The 20678-nt window shown below is 40.8% G+C and overlaps 1 protein-coding gene across 3 annotated transcripts; it reads left to right on the top strand.

Annotated features, from left to right (window-relative positions):
* The first annotated feature begins 1633 nt into the window (after nt 1–1633).
* Nucleotides 1634–20652, top strand: TRMO (tRNA methyltransferase O). 3 transcript variants are annotated; one of them, XM_032240151.1, is made up of 5 exons: nt 1634–2183; nt 8196–8370; nt 10931–11088; nt 13931–14587; nt 19349–20155. In XM_032240151.1, the coding sequence occupies exons 1-5, from the start codon at nt 2108–2110 to the stop codon at nt 19606–19608; spliced, it is 1326 nt and encodes a 441-aa protein (XP_032096042.1). In that variant the 5' UTR covers nt 1634–2107; the 3' UTR covers nt 19609–20155. The 3 variants fall into 3 exon arrangements, with proteins under 3 accessions (XP_032096042.1, XP_032096043.1, XP_032096041.1); XM_032240150.1 differs by having other exon boundaries at nt 1635–2183; nt 13931–14596; nt 19349–20652; XM_032240152.1 differs by lacking the exon at nt 8196–8370 and having other exon boundaries at nt 13931–14596; nt 19349–20652.
* Nucleotides 20653–20678: the final 26 nt, after the last annotated feature.

The raw sequence follows: 20678 nt of genomic DNA, 5'->3' as shown, positions 1-20678 counted from the left end.
ACTCCCTGTATTCACACACAAATCTCTGCTTTCTCACCATTCTTGTTCAAACATCAGTGTGTATCTAAAATTCTTCCATCGTTCTTGGCTTACAACCTTGAGGTGATAGAATTTAAGTTTTGCAAGAATCCACCTAGCTTGACTTTGTGCTACTCTCCACTCATGTTAAGCTCTTAGAAATCCATGAAACCTATGATATTATATTCAAAATGATGTGTGAGATGGTCCAAAGCTTTTATTGATTCTCAAAGGGTCCTTCACCCAAATGAAAGGTTAAGAATCATTCTACTGAGAAGCGTTTCTAAAAGTAGTACAAGCTGAAGACCACAGAATTATTTAGGTCATTTCTTTAAGGCAGATTTCTAGGTCCTATCTCTGGAGAAGAGGTTAAGTCTTATTAACTGCAAATAATCAGATATAACTCCAGACAGATAATAAGAACTTCAAATCATAGACTAATAAGTGTGATGCATGTTTAAGTTCCTGTTTTCAGTCCAGAGTAATTTTATCTTTAAAAGATGTAGCAATCTATTGCACTAGTATCCCCAAGTCAGCTTTGCATTTCAGCACTTGTAATATTTGGTAATTACATATTTTTGTGCATCATTATCAACGTCTACCATGACCTCCAGCAGACCGAATATCTCTCTTCAAACCTAGTCTTTCCACAAATTAAGCGGAACTATCATTTTCAGCAACACCACCATCTAGTGGCAAGTGCAGTAATTCTGGCTCAGTTTTACAGCACACATGTAACTCCAATGGTTCTAAACTTGTTTCTCCAGCTGCCCAGAACTGTTCCCCCGCCCCCCCAAAAAAAAAAGAAAAAGAAAGAGTAATGGCAGCCTTTTCTAAGTTGTCATACAAAAAAGACCTGCCAAAAGACAGTATATGAATTTGATCAACTTTATCTTTTAAACCACAATCTTTAATCCTTTGGCTCCTACTGCTTGGTATTTTCTACTAGAAATCAACAACAAATGGACGGACATAGAAACATCTTTTCAAGGTCGTTAGGCTTTTCAATCTGTGAACTCATATGCTTTTGAATATTTTATATTGCTGATAACATGTTAACAGGTAAAAAGATAAAAGATTAAAAAATTTCTCCCAGAGTAAAAAGTACAGAGAAACTTGCTATAGGTGAGACAACACTACAAGTGGGTAAAAGATAGGCTATCATTGAAAGGACAACTGGTCATTACATGGGATTAAAAATAATTCTTGTTAGCTCTTAGCTTCTCAGAACTGTCCAGAAACGACAATAATCCTCTCAATGTACATGGCATGTTGACTCTTATAATTTCATTCTCACTTCAGTTCTGGTAAGGTGTGGAGCACAAGAAACAGTCCCCACTCCTTAACCTTAGCACATAGTAAGGCTCCTTTATAACATCCACCACAATTGAAGTAAGATTTATTTGGGGTTCATTACTGACAAAGCATATAGAAAAAGTGGAGCATAAAAAGGATAATCACATGTGTTTTTCCCCTCACCCAAGAAGAATTTCTTTCTCTCTTTTTTTTTTTTTTTTTAAGAGACGGGGTCTCACTCCGACACCCAGGCTGGAGTGCAGTGGCGCGATCACGGTTCACTGCAGCCTCGAACTCCTGGGCTTAAGCGATCCTCCTGCCTCAGTCTCCTGGGTAGCTGGAACCACAGGTGCCCGGGAATTCTTAACATTGCTTAACGTCCAGTCCTTCCGCTCTGTGATAATTACATATACACATCCTTTAAAAATTAGGGTCATACTGGATGTGTAGGTTGCTTAATAATGTTTCGAGAAAGACATAGTTGCGCGTAGTTCTTCATCGATGTGTGCTCCCTCTCAGAAAGCGCGGGAACCGGAGCCGCAACCTGGAAGGGCCGGCAACCGCAGCAGCTTTGCGTAAGATAAACGATATCGTGGTCCCGAAGGGAAACACGCCTAGGACACAGGTTCAACGGTTCATGTAGACCTCCCAGCAACCCGCAGCGCCACGCTGCGCGGGCGCACTCTCCTGGGCTGGCGGAACCCCGCCGGCGAGGCTACTACGCTTGCGTCAGCCATGAAAAGCGGAAGCGGAAGACTGGACGCCTCGCTGGGCACCTCAGCAACCAGTAGCCATGCGCGGCTTGGAGAAGCCAGGGCCTCGGCCTACAGCGAACTTGTGCGGCTGCGTGAAGCCGGCTCTGGAGACAGGTAACTTCCAAGAGACTGGCGGTGCCGTACTCTAGAGAGGCTTACCTCCAGGCAGCTCACTTCATTGCCGAGAGGGGCGTGAAATGCAAAATCTAGAACTGACGTGCGTCATTCTCATACTTACGGCGAAGGCATAGGTCACGTGCTGCTGCGATCACGTGATGTGCCTAGGCGCGCGGGATGACGTCATCCGGCTTGTTCCGCTTTGGTACAAGATTTATCTGCTTAGTCTTGGCTCAGCCGGTTGAAGCGTAGCAGTCTTTCCCTTAGGGGGTTCTCCGTGCCATAGGGAATGGGAAGTGGTGTTAGGCGCGTTAGAAATTAGTAAATGCCGTAGAAGAGAGGCATCCTGCCCTGTAAGAATGAGGAGAGAGAAGGGGGAAAGTTTGGGGGGGGAGAAAATAGTTTTAAATTGGGCCTAGAATTTGTTTCTCTTTACTCACACGTCTTCGTGGAGGAATATATTAGCTTTAGAAACTAGAAAGCAGTGTCAGAAAACTAAAATAGCCTGCCAGAGAAAGCCATTGTCAATATCTTGGTGTCTACCTTCCATTCTTGTTTCTTTGCATGCACACTTGGAAAGTGAGGTACTATGCGACCCCACTGTTTAGTAACTCTAAAAGAATTTTAAAAATATCTTAACGGGGCAATTCATGTTAATTTTAACGCTTTGTTTTATTATTATTAACTTTTATAGAGGCAAGCTATTTTATTATTAATTTTTGTAGAGGCAAGCTCTCACCATGTTGCCCAGGCTGGTCTCAAACTCTTGGGCTTAAGCAGTCCCCCTGCCTCAGCCTCCCTAAGTTTTGGGATTACAGGCATGAGCCTCTGCAACTGGCCTAACGCTTTGTTTTAGAGATGTGCTCTGATTTATGTAACCAGCTTCTTGTTACTGAGCATTTAGGTTATTGCCAGTTTGCATTATTCTAAAAGAAAGCTCTTTAAGCCGAAATCTTTGTGTACATTCTAAAGTTTGAACTTTGTTAAATTTCCAGGCAGTGCTATTACCTGGTGAAATGTGCTCAAAAAAAAAACAAATTGTTGTACACTGCCAGATTACAAGTCTAATATTTTGACAGGAAGGAAAACGCAGAAGCCAGGGCTCAGAAGTCCACAGTATAGGTTTAGGGAGCTAGAAAATCTAAAGTTTTGAATAGAACAGGGAGGTGGGAACCTTGATGACCAGGCTAAGAAATACAAAGTCTGGTAACATGGAACATGTAGAGTTTGAAGAGTTAGCGTCACACAAGAAACTCTAGGAGTATTTTGAGAAGAGAAAGAACTTGCAGTGGGGAGAGAAAGCATAACAAGGGCAACTTAATAGTCCAGGCAGAAATTTTTAGAGCAAGACGTGTAGACAAGCCTTGTATACAAAACCCCTTACATTGATCACTTGCTGTCTTTTTACTTATTACCGTTAACACAGTTGTAATGTTTAGAAGAGGAAAAAGCCTGAGCAGGGACTTTAAAAAGCACTTCTTGATGGGTGCCTTCATTTTACTGGATGCTTACATATTTTATTAGTACTCTTACAGCTTTCCAAAGTAGATATTATTATCCTTGTTTTAGAGATGAGAAAACGGATTCAGAGAGATAAGCTGGCTTTGCCGATGGTCACGCAGCTAGTGTAGTGGCCCTGTGTTGTTTTATCCTTTCTCTAGTCTGAAACTGGTCCTAATTCTCCCTTGCTCCTTTGAGGAACCACTTCTCCCCATTTCCATGAGGTTCTTGTGCTCATATTTGGCATACCTGTGCTTGTCTTCATCCCTGCAAAGGCACCTAGCTAGGATGGTTGATTTACTTGTCCTCTGTCAGTGTACTGGAAACCCTTGAGGATGAGAACCGGTTCTTATTTGTACCCCAGGCCCTTAGCACAGTGCTTACCAAATGATAGGTGTTTACTGTTCCTTTGGTTTTTGTTGTTGTTTTGAGATAGTCAAGGGGACGAAGACCAGAATTCCCCCGGGCAAATGGTCTCAGTTCTCTGCTTCAAATAGCATTTATGTTTCATACCATTATCCCCAGGAGGGCACAGAGAATATATAAATATGTCCCAGAAGAGTTCACACATACTAAGATATGGATATTTGATATTTTGAAAGTGGTCCCAAACGTTTTAGAGTAGCAGAGTTCGAGGAACTCTTACAAAGTAGCTCTTGAGTATACTTTGAGTTCGTTGCTAATGCAGTTCATTGTCTTGCTTGTGTTCTTAAGGAGATGCACAAAGAGGATAGAAATAAATCTAATTGGCAGCCACTTATATTTGTTATATATGTGTAATCTGTGAAAAACAGGCATAGACTGATTCAGTGGAATGATAAATCAGCTATAATATAAATTCCTAGGTCCCAAATCAAAGAGTCAAGGGCGTCTTTGATCATGTTACTGCTGACAGGACATTTCCCATGACATTGAAGCATGGCGTGAGATTCTCCCCAACCATTAATTCCACTGTAGTAAGAGTTCTTGGTTTGTATCTTTTCTCTAAACTTAGCACAATGTCTGGCAATTGTAGACACTTGGAAAATAGTATTTCTTTTTTCTCTTTTCTTATACTGCTCTTTGTGGAGCAGGGCAAACTCATAGGCAGTGTACCCAGAGTACCAGCCAGAAAATGTTTCTTGAACAAGTGAAAACAAGACAGGGATTCTGTGGTTAGGTTAGCAGTCTTTTTTGGACATTTATCTTCCAGTCATATAGAAGATACACTAGGTCATTTGGCTTCAGTTTTTTCTTTTTTCTTTTTTTTTTTTTTTGAGACGGAGTTTCGCTCTTGTTACCCAGGCTGGAGTGCAATGGCGCGATCTCGGCTCACCGCAACCTCCGCCTCCTGGGTTCAGGCAATTCTCCTGCCTCAGCCTCCTTGAGTAGCTGGGATTACAGGCACGCGCCACCATGCCCAGCTAATTTTTGTATTTTTAGTAGAGACGGGGTTTCACCATGTTGAACAGGATGGTCTCGATCTCTTGACCTCATGATCCACCCGCCTCGGCCCCCCAAAGTGCTGGGATTACAGGCATGAGCCACCGCGCCCGGCCCAGTGTTTTCATTTTTAAGATATTTACTGTATCTCTTCCATAGAAGCATGGATGAGAATCAAAAAGAAAAAAAAATGCCTGTAAACATACTTCAACAAAAATTAAAGTTGTGAAAAAAATACAGAGTATGCATGGATCTTAGACTCATCATATTGAGAGAGAAAAAGCAAGTCTGAGAAGACAACAGTTTGATACCTATTTTTATAGATCATAAGACAAAAATCAATGAAATGCGGTTTAGGCATGCATGTACATGTAATAAAATCATATTTAAAAAGGAAGTGAATGATGAAGACCAAATTCAGGCTTATGTTTATCTCAGAGGGAAAAGAAGGGTGTGAGATAAAACCTAAAAAGACACAAGTTGGGCTGGGCGTGGTGGCTCATGCCAGTAATCCCAGCACTTTGGGAGGCTGAGGAGGGCGGATCACGAGGTCAGGAATTCAAGATCAGCCTGACTAACATGGTGAAACCCCATCTCTACAAAAAATACAAAAATTAGCTGGACTTGGCACATCCCTGTAATCCCAGGTACTCAGGAGGCTGAGGCAGGAGAGTCACCTGAACCCAGGAGGCAGAGTTTGTGGTGACCAAGATCGTGCCACTGCACTCCAGCCTGGGAAACAGAGCAAGACTCCATCTCAAAAAAAAAAAAAAAGACACAAGTTGTTGGTAATGCTCTAGTTGTTGGGGTGGGTGGTGGGTGCATGTGGTTTCATTATAATATGCTGTATAACTTGTATGTTGCATATAATATTTATGTGTGTCAAATAATATAGCTTCTAGAAATAAAAAGTAATGAAAGAATACTTGAGGGACAGCCCCAGACCTATAGTCTTACTGCTTATGCTGGTAGGGTAGATTTAAAGAATCAGGAAATAAAATAAAAGTCTGAAATGTCTTTATATTATCTCTCAGAATTGATAATGCTCTCATGAAATGTGAAAATAAAAAAGTTATCTATAAATTCAAAGTGGTAGTCATGGAGACCTTAGACTTTAAATTTATATTGATGGCCTTTTATTTTTCTTTTGAAATATGTTATTGCTTTTAAAAAATTGTGTGTGTGTGTGTGTGTGTGTTTTGTATGTTTTTTTGAGTTGGAGTCTTGTTCACCAGGCTGGAGTGCAGTGGCATGATCTCTGCTCACTGCAACCTCCACCTCCCAGGGTCAGGCGATTCTCTTACTTCAGTTTCCTGAGTAGCTGGGACTCCAGGTGTGCGCCACTAGGCCTGGCTAAGTTTTTTAAAATTTTTTTACTTTTAGTAGACATGGGGTTTCACCATGTTAGCCAGGCTGGTCTTGAACTCCTGACCTCAGGTGACCTGCCACCTTAGCTTCCCAAAGTGCTGAGATTACAGGCGTGAGCCACTGTGCCTGGCCTAATGTTTGTGTGTGTGTGTGTGTGTGTGTGTGTGTGTGTGTGTGTGTTTATTTATTTTTTAAAGACGGGGTTTCACCATGTTGGTCAGGCTGGTCTTGAACTCCCGACCTCAGGTGATCCACCCACCTTGACTTCCAAAGTGCTTGGATTACAGACGTGAGCCACCATGCCTGGCCTAATTTGTGGTTATTGAAAAAATTTCAAATATAGAAATTACAAAGTTAATATAAAGGTAATTTAAAAATCTCACTACCCAGATTAACAACTATTTAAAAAAATTGGTGAATATTGGCCTGGTGCCGTGGCTTACACTTGTAATACCAGTACTTTGGGATGCCAAGGTAAGCAGATTGCTTGAGGTCAGGAGTTTGAGACCAGCCTGGCCAACAAGGTGAAACCCCTTCTATGCAAAAAATTAGCCGGGCGTGGTGGCGCACACCTATAAATCCCAGCTACTTGGAGACTGAGGCACAAGAGTTGCTTCAGCCTGGGAGGCAGAGATTACGTTGAGCCAAGATCGTATGCCACTGTACTCCAGTGTGGGCAACAGAGTGAGACTCTGTCCCAAAAAAGAAAAAAAAACTGATATGTATCTTTCCAGGTAGCTTTCCAGACATAGCTGTACATGTTTAAGTAGGTAAATATATAACAAATTCCCATAAGTGGGATTATGTTATACATATTATTTTACTTTTTTGATTTCCATATTAATTTGTTTAGACTGACATAATCTTTTCTTCCATGCACCATGAATTTTTTGAGTACCTACTCCCTTGCAGGCATTATACTAGACATTGAGAATGCAGCAATGAACAAGACAAAAAACTCCTGCCCACATGGAGCTTACATTCTAGAGGGGCAGCAGGCTACTGGACCAAGGCTAACTTGAAATCTACCCTGCCTCTAGATATTATAAGCTCCCTTTATTTCTTAAATTAGTTTGTTTCATATGTTCTGTTGCTTTCAATTGAAGAGTTCCTTACTTATGTACAACCAGTGTTTCCTCATTTACTATTCTCTGCCTTTTTTGTTGTTGTTGTTAATTTTTTCACACTCTAGAGGATTCTAGAGTGGGACCATTCTCTGCCTTTTATTTAATATTCCGGCCAATCAAAATAGCTTGTTCCCTGCGTATACTATGACATTTCTCATTTGCTTTTGTATACACTGTCTCCTCTATTAGAAATACCCTCATAGCTCTGGCCAGAGTCACATAACTTAGTTTTGGTAGCATAGAATTTTAATTGTGGTCATAGTATGTATTATGAAAATGGCCCCTTCCTTTTATTCTTTCTTTCTTGGACTGTTATTCTTTCTAGTATATCTAAAGGTATATTACTATGTGCGTATGATGTATGTGTATGTGATGATGAGAATACTTAAATGTTTTCATGAATACTATAAAAATCATTTTTATAGTTGTACAACACCAAGATTTTAAAACTATGAAACCAATGCATTAGAGAAAACATGTCTTACAATTTGGTTTTTTTTTACAATTTACAATTGTAATTTACAATTGTAATTTACAATTACAAAATGTAGACATTTTGACTAATAATTTCTTATCTAATTTTCTCCCATAGGGAATATTTTAACTGAGCCAATTGGCTACTTGGAATCCTGTTTCTCAGCCAAGAATGGTACTCCAAGACAGCCATCCATTTGTAGCTATTCTCGAGCCTGTTTGAGGATTAGAAAGAGCATCTTTAATAATCCTGAACATTCCCTGATGGGCCTAGAACAGTTTTCTCATGTTTGGTAAGTTATTTTATAGTTAGATATAGGACTTGGGGCCAGAACTTGCCCCTGAATAAAGTACTCCAGTTAAAGGCAAGCTTGGAATCTGCCATCCAGACCACCCTCATCTTTTTGTTTTGTTTTGTTTTTGAGACGAGTCTCACTCTGTCACCCAGGTTGGAGTGCAATATCAGCGCACTGCAACCTTTGCCTCCCAGCCTCGAGGTATCCTCCCACCTCAGCTTCCCGAGTAGCTGGGACCACAGGTATATGCCACCATGCCTGGCTAATTCTTTTTTGTATTTTTGGTAGAGATGGGATTTTACCATGTTGCCCAGGCTGGAATCTTCGTCTTTTGCATGGAATTTTTTTTTTTTCTTTTGACAGGTGCAATAGTGAGAAGGGAAGAACAGAAAGTTCAATCTGTAGCTTACCATGAACAATCAGTTGAGATAACTCACTGCCTTCAGACCAGCCTGTTCTATGGAATTTTGTCCTGTATTTTTGTATATGATTGTCTGTGTTATTTAGACATCCTCAGGGAAGCTTGGGATCCACTGAGGTGGCATGTTCTGTTTGAAGTTGGTTCTAATTGTGATGAACACCTGCTGAGTGAGATTGATAGACCTCCTTGATTCTGCCCCTGGGTCATTATTCTATCCTCTAGACCAGGGATCAGTAAACTAGCCCATTTTTGTAAGTTAGTTTTATGGGAACACAGTCACGCCCATTTGTTTCTGTATTGTTTGTGGCTGCTTTTGTGCTGCAGCAGTGGAGTTGAATAGTCTCCCCAGTGACTGGTTGGCCTGCAAATCCTAAAATACTACTCTCTGACTTTTTACAGAAAAAATGTGCAGATCCTCCTCTAGACTCACACAGAATTAAGTCTACTCCTGAAAGACAAGACACTGTAGAAATCTAGATGCCTTATGTGTTACCTATATTAGGGCCTGTGTTATACTAGCATTATTTGTGTCATTTCAAATTCTGTCTGTGTTCATTATTCTTCACCTCAACATCAGCAGTCTACCTCAGTCTATTTTTTTGGGTAGAGAACTGAAAATTAAGTATTTATTCTGAAATAGTTTATTTTTCATGTTAGTTTGGGGCAAGAGTATATTAGAAAGAAAATGTGTGTTCTCACCTAGTTTGTATTATGATCCTGATTGAATAAGTTAAAAACATCGATGGTGGAAAAAATGGGTTCAGAAGTATATAAACAGATTTATCCTTATCACTCCCATTTTTTCCCCCTCTCCCAACCCCAATCACTCATCAGAGATTATTACTGTTAACGGCATGGTGTAGATCCTGCCAGACCTTTTAATGTTTTCTTTTTTGAATATACATAGAAACAAATATATACCTACAGAGTAGGTATTTATTTTTTAAAAAAGTGTACTTCACTTAGGCTATACCATGGAGAGCTTTCATGGCAGTAGATTTACCTTTTTTTTTTTTTTTTTTGCTTTATTAGCTGTCTATTATTACAAAATATAGATGTACCATGCACACTCTTGTTAATGGAGGGCTATGTTGTTATTATGATAATACCGTGACAGACCTTCCCTTAGACACATTTTTGGCCACTTGTGCATTTTTATGGACAGGATATCAGAAGTGGATATGCTGGGCTAGAAGATAAGCATATTTAGAATTTTGGAGAACTACTTCAAAATTATCCTCTAAAATTAACCAATGTATACTTCAATAATATATTCAAATGACCTTTTTACTGCACCCTTCTCAACACAATATGTTAGCAGTTTTTTACGTTTTTGCCTGACGGTGAAAAAGAGTATTTTTGTTTTTTAGTTTAATTTCTAAATTTAGAAATTTCTAAGTATTGGTGAAGCTCAACAGATTTTCTTATGGTGCTTAGCTACTTGCCATTTTTTTTTTGTGAATTACCTATTCATATATTTGTGTTCTTTGCATAGTATCCTATTAGTAATTTGTAGGAACAATTTATGTACCACAGATATTAACCCATTGTCCATTATGTATGTAGCAAACGTTTTCTCTTAGGCTGACATTTTGTAGTACATAAATGTAATGGTTTCATGAGTTCAAATCTGTTAGTCTTTCTTCATGGCTTCTTGGTTTTGTATATTATTTAGAAAGGTCTGGTAATGCCAAACGAAAAAAAAAAGGAAGGTCTGATCAAGTTATTTAACATTTCCGAACTTCAATTTCCTCATCCCAAAAATGGGGGATAAATTATATTACTTAAGATTGTTAAAAAGATTGAATGAAACAAGTGTAAAAATGTTTTACCATACTACCTGGCAAACAGCAGACACTTAGTAAATTTAGTTTATTGGGTACTTGACAAAGATCTCTTAAGTTCCTATTGTGTGCCAGTTGTTGTGTTAGGTGCAAAGAATGTAGAGATGAGATTCTGCCTTCCTTTAGGGAAGGGGGATGGTGTTATTTTCTTCCTACCAGATTATAATTTAATACTATTTAAAAGATGATTTCTGTTAATTTGTGGGAGATTGCATTTTTTTCCCCATCAGATCATCGTGATAAAATAACTTGTGCTCTTTTCTTATTCCATGGTTTGGTTTGTTTTCAATAGGATTTTGTTTGTTTTTCACAAGAATGGTCATTTGAGCTGTAAGGCAAAAGTGCAGCCGCCTAGGCTGAACGGTGCGAAGACTGGAGTTTTTTCCACAAGGAGCCCTCATCGCCCCAATGCAATAGGATTGACTCTGGCCAAGCTGGAAAAGGTAGAAGGTAATCATTTCATTTCTACTTTTACCTTTTTCCTTACCCAGAAAAGTCTTATAAATAAACACAGCATTCACCACTGGCTGTTTTTTCAGACAAGTACCAATGATTTTAACTCCTGAGAACCACAAGACATTGAAGAAAATACGGTGATTAAAAGAATGTTAGCATTGAAAAATGTTGAAATAAACTCTCATAGAATGCTTAGAGTTTGTTTATATTATTACATATATCCCAAACTAGTAAATTATTTAGAAATAACACAAAGATTTCATAATCATTAAATTAGTAACCAAAGTTTCTCTTGACTTGGAATGTAATAAATACAGAATGATTTAAAATAATTTTTCAGTTTAACACAGGAATAACTCATTGTACATGCACATATGAAAAACACATAGACTGGTGGTATATTATTCCTTCCTTGTAGTCGTGGGGAAATAGACATCATGGCTGCAGCGCAGATGTCAACTGTACAATGTGGCAGGAGTCTGGGATGTTCTTGTTCACTTCAAGAACAAACATTGGTCAGGTTATAGAAGTTTTAAACTAACTAGCTTTAACTGTGTGTTCATATATAATATAGTTACACATGTATGCAAAGCATTCCATTTTTGTTTTCTTTTCTTTTTTTTTTTTTTTTTTTTAGCATTCCATTTTTGAATCACTCTGACCTAATAGATGCATTTGTTAGGCAGAAGATGAAATGGCAGGTAAACTAGGAGTCAGGAGACCGTTTCAGGCTTCAGCCTACTGGTTGTGAAGTGGGCAAAGGAGAAGGACCTGCTTCCTCTGTGATTCAACAGGATATTTTGAGACTCTTGTAAGACAAAAGTTCTGAAACTGCTTTCCAGGCTATTGGGCACTAGATAGATGAGAGCAGTTATTTTGCTTGTTCTTTCCCATAACTTGAACTCCCTCACTGGATTGTACTCAACTAGGCCTTAGGTAGTTGTCCCAGAAAAATTCAGTACCTGATCCACCTTGAATTTTATCAATTTGTAATGGCTAACCAATTTGGGTAGCAAGTACTAGAATATTTTATGATTATTCATGTAACTCACACATATTTTCTAGCACTGAATATGTGCCAGGCAGGCATTGTCCTAGGTGCTGGAGCTATAGTGGTAAACAAATCAGATAAAAATAGAAATCCCTGCCCTCAAGAACTTAATGTTTCAATGGGGGATGTTAAGTCAGAAAGATTAAAAGGCAAACACAGTAGCACTGTAGACATTACTATATAAGCTTTATGGTAGCTAGTGTTTGTGCAGTGCTTTACAGTTAGTGTTCACATACCTTATCTCCCAGTGGCTCTGTGGCTTTGATAAAGTAGCAATCCCCATCTCATACATGAGGAAACTGGGGCTCTTTAATGTTAGAGAATCTGTCTAATAGCTTCCAGCCAGGTGGTTGTCTGACTCTAAATCTCTTGAACTCTTACTTACGCTACAGTGCCTTTCTTTTTCCTACAGATATTGTTAGGCATAATTCATCATCTAGCAAATCCAGAATCAGCTTTCCAGAGCTCCAGTCTCATTTATAATAAACATGTTTCAGAAATCAGGGTCCTGTATTAGTTACATTTTTCTTAAATGGAGACGGAATCAAATGTGACTACATGCAGGTTTTCTGTTCTCATTTGGCTTATTTTCTAAGAGTCAGGTTAGCAGATGACTATTTGTAGCAGGAACTGGACAGTGTCTGTCCAATGGGATGACTGGAGTCTTGTTTTTAGTATTGGTAATGCAGACTTATGTGCTACTTAATCGTTTGAGTCTTCATGGATGTATTAGATTTCTATTGTTATGTAACAAATTACCACAAAATCATCAGTTTAAACAACACACATTTATTATGTGTTTGAAACATTATTATGTACCTGTGGGTCAGAAGGACAGGCACAGCTTAACTCGGTCATCTGCTTAGGGTCTCACTAGATTGCAGTTAAGTTGTCAACTGAGATGAGTTCTTATCTGGAGGCTTGACCATGGAAGCATCTGCTTCAAGGGTACCCAGACTGTTGGCCACATTGATTTCCTTGCTATTGTAGGACTGGGGGCCTCAGATTTTTGCTTGTTGTTGGCTGGAGGCTGCCCTCAGCTCCTAAAGGCTGTTTGCAGTTTCTTGCTACATGGGCTGCCAGCATGCCTGCCTACTTCAGCAAACCCTCAAGGAGAGACCCTCGAGTCAGTCTTCCAGTCAGCAGCAGTGCTCATGAAAAGCATAGTCACTGGAGGGACATCACACCTCTTTTGCCATATTCTGTCGGTCAGAAGCCATTCACACTCAAGGGGAAGGATTATATAAGGGCATGAACTTCAGGAGTTAAGGGATCACAGGGCCACCTTTGGATCTGTTTGCCACAGTAGAAACCCTCATTGGTCCCACAGAGATATATTGAGGACTACTATGTCTCTGGAACAGAAGCACCAATGATACAAAGATTAGCTGTCCCCAGCCTGTGTTAAGGGGCCTGCCTGCTGTCTAGGGACAAAGACTCTAAGCAGGACACTGCCTGACCATGGGGAAAGGGCTGTAGCAGAGGTTTGTGCACAGGCTTTTCTATGGGGACTGTAGGAATGAATGCTTTTGTCTGAAGCAGCCAGAAAGGCTTTGTAAAAGATGTGTGCTTTGAGGGCCTCAAAGAGCAAATAGGCGTTTGATAGGTAGAGAAGAAGATGGGCTTCCAGGTAGAAAAAGGATGTGTGTTGGTACCAGGTCTGTGTGAGAGAATTGTGAGTAAGCGCAGTGAGGCATGAGCAGACAGTGTTAGAGGATTCTGGGGTATGATTGTATTCTCTAAGTGTTTGCACTGTTCTTCATTTTTCACATTTTTATGTCATAGGTGGAGCTATATACCTTTCTGGAATTGACATGATACATGGCACACCCATACTAGACATCAAGCCCTATATAGCTGAGTATGACTCACCACAAAATGTGATGGAGCCTTTAGCAGATTTTAATTTACAGAATAATCAACATAAACCAAAAACTGTGTCCCAGTCTGACGGCAAGACTGACAGCTGTGACCAGCGACAGCTCTCAGGGTGTGATGAGCCACAACCCTACCATGGCACTAAGGAGAAACCTAAATGTCCTGAAGACAGGACTTCAGAAGAAAACTGCCTGACACACAGTGACACAGCACAAAGTCAGCAGGCATTCCCTATGCACAGGGAGATCACAGCGGATTTTGGTTTGGAATCAAGAAGTGATCAGAGTTCCAGCGTGGCAGAAGAGCAAATTGGCCCATATTGCCTGGAGAAGAGCTTTTTAGAGGAAGGTACAGATAAGAAGCTAGAAAGAGTGGAAGGAGCAGCAGTCCTGCAAGGAAGCAGGGCGGAGACACAGCCCAGGGCTCCTCACTACCCTGCTGGAAGGGCTGATGGAGCTCCCCACAGCGTGGTTCCTGCCTGGGTGAGAGAGGCCCCTGTGGCCACTTTAGAAGTGCGGTTTACTCCTCATGCTGAGATGGACCTTGTGCAGCTCAGTTCACAAGGTGAGCCAGGTATCTTCAGTTTCTTCATTCTGAATGAGAGATGAATTTTTACTCTGAGATTTAGCCAAGTTTAGCATTTCTGAGGTCAGTTATATGGAGTGTTTTTCAGTATGACTGGTTTTTAGGAAACAGGTGTAAAATAATATTTTTGCAGCACCATCATATGATAACTTTTGTTGGACAACTGTGTGGTCAGCACATTTAGTTCCAGGCTGTCAGAACATTGGCAGAGGGTGACTGCTGCCTCACAATGTGGCCCATGACTTTCAGCCCCTTGTCTACTTGTTACAGTAGTTCTTAGAGTCTTCAAATATCATTCAGAAGCTAAATTGTGCTTGTTCTATACTTAAGTACATAAAGTTTTCTCATTTGTTTTGCTGTATGACTACAGAAATGTTACATTGTACTCTGACAGTCAGGTAGCCCATAGCTCAGCCTCTGGCACAGAGGACTCCAGGAGCACGGGAATTGCCCCAACAAAGTCCCACTGCTAGAGGCATATACTTTCTTGCAGAAGAGAGGCCACAGGGCTCTTATGTGGAGGCTGCTTACTTTAACACATGGTTCTTAATAAATGTTATCTGGTTTCCCTAGCCCACAGCAGATCCCAAGCAGCAGCCTAGAATGAAGGAAGAGGCTGTTAATATGTGGATACAGCAATACCAGTAAAAAGTAACTAGTTGCAGGCTGGGCCTGGTGGCTCACTCATGTAATCCCAGCACTTTGGGAGGCCGAGGTGGATGCATCACTTGAGGCCAAGAGTTCGAGACCAGCCTGGCCAATTTGAGGAAACCCTATCTCTATTAAAAATACAAAAAATTAGCCAGGTGTGGTGGCAGGAGCCTATAATCCCAGCTACTCAAGAGGCTGAGGCAGGAGAATCGCTTGAAGCTGGGTGGCAGAGGTTATAGTGAGCCAAGATGGTGCCACTGCACTCCAGCCTGGGTGACAGAGTGAGACTCCATCAAGAAGAAGCCAAGGTGATGTCAGATTGCAAAAAGCTGTTCTTTGTGTTACAACTCAGTAAAGAGCCAGTATAGCCGTATAAACAGGGAAGTTCATTTATTCATTCTACAGCTGTTTACTGAGCTTCACCTAGGTACCAGACATTGGACTAGGTTCTTGGAATACATCACTGAACAAAACAGATTTGAAAAACCTGTGTTCTCATGCAGCTTGCATTCTAATGAGGAGGAGAGAGACAAACTAAAGCATAATAAGCAATCATTATGCTTATTATTTGGTACAATAAGTTATTGTACCAAACATACTCAACATTATATAATATTAGAAAGTGATAAGAGTCTTGGAAAAATTTAAAAGAGAATACAGCGGGATTGGGGTGTTACTATTTTTATTTTTGAGACAGGGTCTCACTCTGTCACTGAGGCTGGAGTGCAGTGGCAAGAACATGGCTTACTGCAGCCTCTACCTCCTGGGCTCAAGCAATCCTCCCACCTCAGTCTTCTGAGTAGCTGGGACTGTAGGGGCGCACCACCACACCTGGCTAATATTTTGATTTTTTTTATAGAGACGGGGCCTCATTTTGTTGCCCAGGCTTGTCTTGAACTCTTGGGCTCAAGGGATCCTCTGTCTCTGCCCCACAAAGTGCAGGGATTACAGGTGTGAGCCACTGCACCTAGCCTGTTGCAATTTTAAATAGGTGGTCCCAGTGGTCCTCACTGAGAAGACACATATGAGCAAAGGTGAAAGAGGTGAAGACATGAGCCAACCTGTCCACTGAAAGGACATGCTAGCCTGAGGGACAGCCAGTGCATAGCCTCAAGGTGGAGGGTTCGTGGCACATTTGAGGTCACGTGGCCAGAGTGGACTGAGGAGGGCTGAGTGGAAGGATATGAGGTGAAAAAAGTACTAGAAAAGGGATGAGGTCACCTAAGAGTTTTATAAGCCATTGTAAGGACTTGAGTTTTGCTCTTGAGAGGAGTGAAAGGCAGAGGAACTTGATGTCTGTATCCCCAGAGAGCAGGAGACCATCTCTGGGTTCAGATCACTGCCTGGGTGATTTCTGGGTTATCACACTTCAATGACATGCACAGGCAAGCTAGAATTCCTTATTGAGACAATGAAGACTTTCATTCCATATCCAGAAAATAAAGGCTTACACAACACTAGGTTTTCCCCTGCTTTACAAGCAGGGAGAGAATGAAGAGGCTAGTGGGATATTTGGCTTTGATACTCCAACCTGAAGGAAGTTCTTCTGATGGGAAAAAGAAGTCTAAAAGTTGGTGCTAGAGACACATGACATCTGACTCTGAGATTTCCCCATTTTTTCCTGTCAGAGCCTCAGCCAGCCCATACTATTGCCTTTTGCAAAGGAAAAGCCACCCCTTCCTCTGGATGGAGGCAGCCACTTGCCAGGGCCCAAGCACTGGTTTTAGCCCCAACATGCCAACCTCAGCAGGGTGCCATATGCAGGGCACCCCCTGCACCTCTGGGTGCGGCAGTCTTATGGTCACAAGTGGCGATGTCACTTGAGGGTTGTGCTTCTCATTCGTTCTTAAGCCTTTACTTTATTTATTTATTTTATTATTATTTTTTGAGACAAAGTCTCCCTCTGTAGCCCAGGCTGGAGTGCAATGGTGCGATCTCAGCTCACTGCAACCTCTGCCTCCCGGGTTCAAGTGATTCTCCTGCCTCAGCTTCCCGAGTAGGTGGAACTACAGGCGTGTGCCACCACACCCAACTAATTTTTGTATTTTTAGTAGAAACAGGGTTTCACCGTGTTAGCCAGGATAGTCGCGATCTCCTGACCTCATGATCCACCCACCTTGGCCTCCCAAAGTGCTGGGATTACAAGCGTGAGCTACCACGCCTGCCTAAGGCTTTACTTTTAAACAAATCTTTGGATTTTAAAATTGATCTCTTTATTTTAAAAAGTTCTGTTAATAGAGATTATATCATCACTGTATACAGTTGATGGGAGGAGGATGATCGGTTGTAAAAGGATTTTGTGGTGGAACAAAACAGTCCTGCCTCCTAGACACTTTATGTTTACACTTACCTCTTGTCCCATGGTTATTGTTGAATGCAACCTACTATGGAAGGTTCTGTTTTTCTAACTGCAGTGCAGTATGCGTCAGGTGTTTGAAATATGCCTTATTGATTTAAAAAATGGTTAAAATGAGAAATTAGGCAGTGTAACTACAAAACAGGAACTGATTGATCGCAAACAGCAAAATGCAGAGCCGTTGCAGAAATGAGAAATGACTTCAGGAAGTTCTGAGTCTAGAAGAGGGTAAAGGTGTTGAACTGAGAGGAAGTTTGGTGCTAGAGTAAAGGTCTGGGCAGAGTGCTCTGGGCATTCTGAGAGGAGAATCCTGACTTGGGTCGGGGAGGGTGTGTGGGACGAAACGGTGCTTGAGCTTTGCCTGGCAGGATGAGTAGGCAAGGAATTGGGGAAAGGCACCCATGCCCGATGAACAGCCAAACAGAGGCTGGAGCCTCTACCAGAAATGCCGTAACTGGAGAGTGTGATGAGCTCCTAATTTTTGAGTGGCCTTCGGAGCCATTTTGTATGAGCCATGCAGTAAAGGAAACTTATTGCGATATAATTGATTTTTTTGTTTGTTTGTTTGAGATAGAGTCTTGCTCTGTTGCCCAGGCTGGAGTGCAGTGGCGCGATCTTGGCTCACTGCAACCTCCGCCTCCCATGTTCAAGTGATTTTCCTGCCTCAACCTACTGAGTAGCTGGGATTGCAGGTGTGTGTTACCATGCCCAACTAATTTCTTTTTTTTTTTTTTGTATTTTTAGTAGAGACGGGGTTTCACCATGTTGGTCAGGTTGGTCTTGAACTCCTGACCTCATGATCTGCCTGCCTCAGCTTCCCAAAGCACTGGGATTACAGGTGTGAGCCACTGTGCCCAGCCCATATAATTGATTTTTGACTAAAAATTGTACTTCATGGCTTTATTTGCCCAACTTGCTTATTAGATATAGCCCATAGTGATTTTTGGCTGCTTATAGAAATCAAGTCCACTCCAAAGGGATAAATATCCACCACCACCACAGATGGTATTTTGAGTCGGGGCAGCATTTTTAAAGTCCATACCTTCCTGGAAGGGGCTGGCCTTCATCTGGATGTATGGGATGTTGAAAAACTAGGTTGCAGTTAGTTTTTAAATTTGTTTTATACATACTGTATTTTAAAAAATTAAAATACATTAAAAATCCTACAAACATAGGAAGTTTTGCTGCTCCTTAGGGACACGGATGTGAGACAGTCCCAAAACAAAGAGACGTTACTGGTAACTGTGAAGCTGTGACACCAGCTTTCTTGTGCAGCCTCTCTTGCCTGTAGCTGGTGTTCTGGGTGTGTGTGGGTTCTCTTTCTTGTGGCTTTCTGAGGATGCTGGGACTGTCATGAATTTCCTTGTCTCTGTTCTGAGAAGAAAATGACAAGGAATGAAAGTCTATATTGAGTATAGAAAAGTGACATTTTGGATGTCAGGAAAGTGTCATTTTGGTTGACGGAAGATGAAAGCTCACCTCTTCTAGTTAGGAGACTAAGGAAAAATGCTACCATGATTTTTCTGTTCAGTAGAACGAAAATTTGGGGGTGTACAAGTTAAGCCTAATGGCAATAAAGACCTCTTAAAGGTGACAGTCTCCATAATGATCAAATCGATTTCCAAACCCTGTCCATGTTAAGTGATTTTTAAGGAATCAACCAAATTCCATGCTGAAGTTTGTTGTGAAATTTGACCTGCATGATACTGCTCATTGTGTTCTTTTCATTGCAGATGTTGGTCAGGCATCATTTAAATATTTTCAGTCAGCCGGGGAAGCAAAGCGTGCCATTGAGGCTGTGCTGTCAGCGGACCCTCGGTCTGTGTACCGCCGGAAGCTTTGCCAGGACCGCCTTTTCTACTTTACTGTAGACATAGCGCATGTCACTTGCTGGTTTGGTGATGGTTTTGCAGAGGTTCTGAGAATCAAGCCGGCTTCTGAGCCTGTTTATATGACTGAGCCTGTGGGGTCCTTGGTGTCTCTAGGGTCTTAAGGAGCCTCTGTCATGTCTTTAAGATAGCATCATTTATCTTTGGTTGTGGCTTTTGGATTTTCCGAAGAAGCTAACGTACCGAGAAGCAACACTTTGTGATCTCGCTGCTTTCATTGATTTGGGCTGTTCAAAATGTTTATTTGAAAAATGCATACTTTAATAAACTAAGAGATAGAAAATACAGAGAAATCATTCTGAAGAAGCTAATGTACCGAGAAGCAACACTTTGTGATCTCACTGCTTTCATTGATTTGGGCTGTTCAAAATGTTTATTTGAAAAATGCATACTTTAATAAACTAAGAGATAGAAAATACAGAGAAATCACCGAATGCTTTTTGATCTGTTGATATTAAAGAATCCAAAGGTGATGCTGTCTTGAAAATTTCTGAAAGAAGCTTTTCTTGGTGTATTTGATAAAATTAGACAAAGGTCATTCCAGCAGAAACTTTGAAGTTGAGGGGATCTGTTCAACAATTCATATTGGTTTTCCTGTCTGTCTGGAAAAGCCTAACCTTTCTATTTTATTCCAAATCCGACCTATATCTTAGGAAACTAACAAATCAAAAACAAGCAGTTAAGAGATAGTTTTTGAGATTAAATTTCTGTATTTCAGAGACTTTGTGACATACACACATATGTATATGTATGCATATTTAATACCGATTCTAAAATAGAGACTCTCTGAGATTTCTTTGGCTGTCTTTGTATCAGAAAGGGAAACCACCCCCAGAAGTTCAAGAAAATAATTACTGTTTTTTAATATACTCACTCTGTGACTATTTATTGAGAACCTACTATGGACTAGGTTTTGGTGATAAAATGAGATGAACAAGGTGTTCTTGTTGCAAGTCATGGTTAGTGGAATAAGTAAGACATAAACAAATTACTGTATTACAGTGTGAGAAATACAGTATTACAGTGTGAGAAATACAGTAATTATATGTGGTTCCTCTGTAGTACCACATAGGAAGCAGTTGTAAGAATGTATTGCCTATAGGTGATTTTAATGATGTGATCCCAGATAACTGAGGATTTATGATCAACATAACCAAATTAGACACCTGTCAAC

The sequence above is a fragment of the Sapajus apella genome, unplaced genomic scaffold, assembly GCF_009761245.1.
Source record: "Sapajus apella isolate SASKATOON/1434 unplaced genomic scaffold, GSC_monkey_1.0 scaffold46, whole genome shotgun sequence".
Taxonomy (NCBI): Eukaryota; Metazoa; Chordata; class Mammalia; order Primates; family Cebidae; genus Sapajus; species Sapajus apella.
Note: the sequence above shows the minus strand (reverse complement) of the source record. Positions and strands in the feature narration are given on the sequence as shown.